Below are 1,297 nucleotides of genomic sequence, written 5' to 3'. Positions count from 1 at the left end.
CTCGGCAGGGAAACTGAGGTATTGGACCCCGTGCGTACCATGTAGGGAAAGGGAGGTACACTGTCAGACACACTCTGAAACAAACAGGTTTCCCGGCCTGGGACGCGAGGAAGTCGGCCCCTGCAATGATGGTCACAGTCCGATCCTCAGGGCGCGAGCTGGGTCCGAGGAAGGCGCAGGGTCGAGGCCCGCAGACCCAACTTGAAAGGCCACTTCTTTTTTGCCCCTCACCAGCTTTCCCGAGGGCTTTGGGTGTCAGTGGTGTCGGGTCGCGCAGCCTCAGACAGATAACATTACTCAGTAATTACTCTCCCCCATTTAAAGCCCAGGCCGTTTAACTGGCCCCGAGTAATTAATGAAAGTTGGTGCGCGGGCCTCTGATTTACGGCTCCGAGTCAGCGCCGGGTCAGCCGAGCAGATCCATTTTGGTCGCCCGCCGCTGCCCCTGCGGGAGAACCGAGCTGTTTTGTTTTGGGGGGAGAACGACTTTCTTCGCCGAGCGGCTGAAAGTTTTCATACTGGCGAGGTTCGGTGCAGAAGCCGCGAACGTCGTGAAAGACAAGGGCGTAAATAAATTGGGAAACTCTGGGGAGGTCTGGATTTTACTCGGGAAAGGGCGGGGAGCATGTCCCGAGGTCACAGTGGGCCTGGCTTCCCTGGGGGCTGATTGACTCGGGATCCGAATGCGGGGCTGGGTGCTCCTCGCCCGGTTTCTGGTTCACAGGGTCCCTGACTCCCCGCTGACGCTGTTTCTCTCTCGGCCTTGTCCGCAGGATACAGCACGGTGACCTTCGACGGGACGCCCAGCTACGGTCACACGCCCTCGCACCACGCGGCGCAGTTCCCCAACCACTCCTTCAAGCACGAGGACCCCATGGGCCAGCAGGGCTCTCTGGGTAAGCAGGGGTGGGGGTGGGGGCCTTCTCCCCTTCTTCCATGCCACCCCTGCCTCCCCAGGACTTTCCAACTCACAGCAAATTGGGGAAGGGAGAAGAGGACAGCTAGAATAGCCTAATCTCAAAAGAAAAGATTGTTTTCTCCCACTCCCTAGTATGTTAGCCCCATTCCGCCGACACTGCGAATGTCCAGAGGGTCTTTTTCCGTGTTCTGTGCGGTGACTGCTTAAAAAAGAAGGTAAAGGGAGAAGCTTAGCTCGTTGTGATCTGGACACCCGTCTCTCGGCACGGCCCCGGCATCCAGGCCCCCGTGCGCCCTGCACAGCCTGGGGCCCAGCCCCCGCCCGCGGCCCCGCACCCCCAGCCCTCCGCGCGCTCACCCGGCTGTCCTGGCTCTCTGC

At 60.2% G+C, this 1,297-nt stretch overlaps 1 protein-coding gene across 1 annotated transcript in view; it reads left to right on the top strand.

Annotated features, from left to right (window-relative positions):
* The window catches only part of WT1 (Wilms tumor 1), a 51,549-nt gene that overhangs the window by 6,070 nt on the left and 44,182 nt on the right, over positions 1 to 1,297 (top strand). The window contains exons 8-10 of the mRNA XM_010831882.1: positions 88 to 300; positions 363 to 566; positions 774 to 1,009. Coding sequence (XP_010830184.1) covers positions 88 to 300; positions 363 to 566; positions 774 to 1,009 — 653 coding nt within the window. The remainder of the gene's footprint in view (positions 1 to 87; positions 301 to 362; positions 567 to 773; positions 1,010 to 1,297) is intronic.

The sequence above is a fragment of the Bison bison genome, unplaced genomic scaffold (genome assembly GCF_000754665.1).
Source record: "Bison bison bison isolate TAMUID 2011002044 unplaced genomic scaffold, Bison_UMD1.0 scf7180017864531, whole genome shotgun sequence".
NCBI lineage: Eukaryota > Metazoa > Chordata > Mammalia > Artiodactyla > Bovidae > Bison > Bison bison.
Note: the sequence above shows the minus strand (reverse complement) of the source record. Positions and strands in the feature narration are given on the sequence as shown.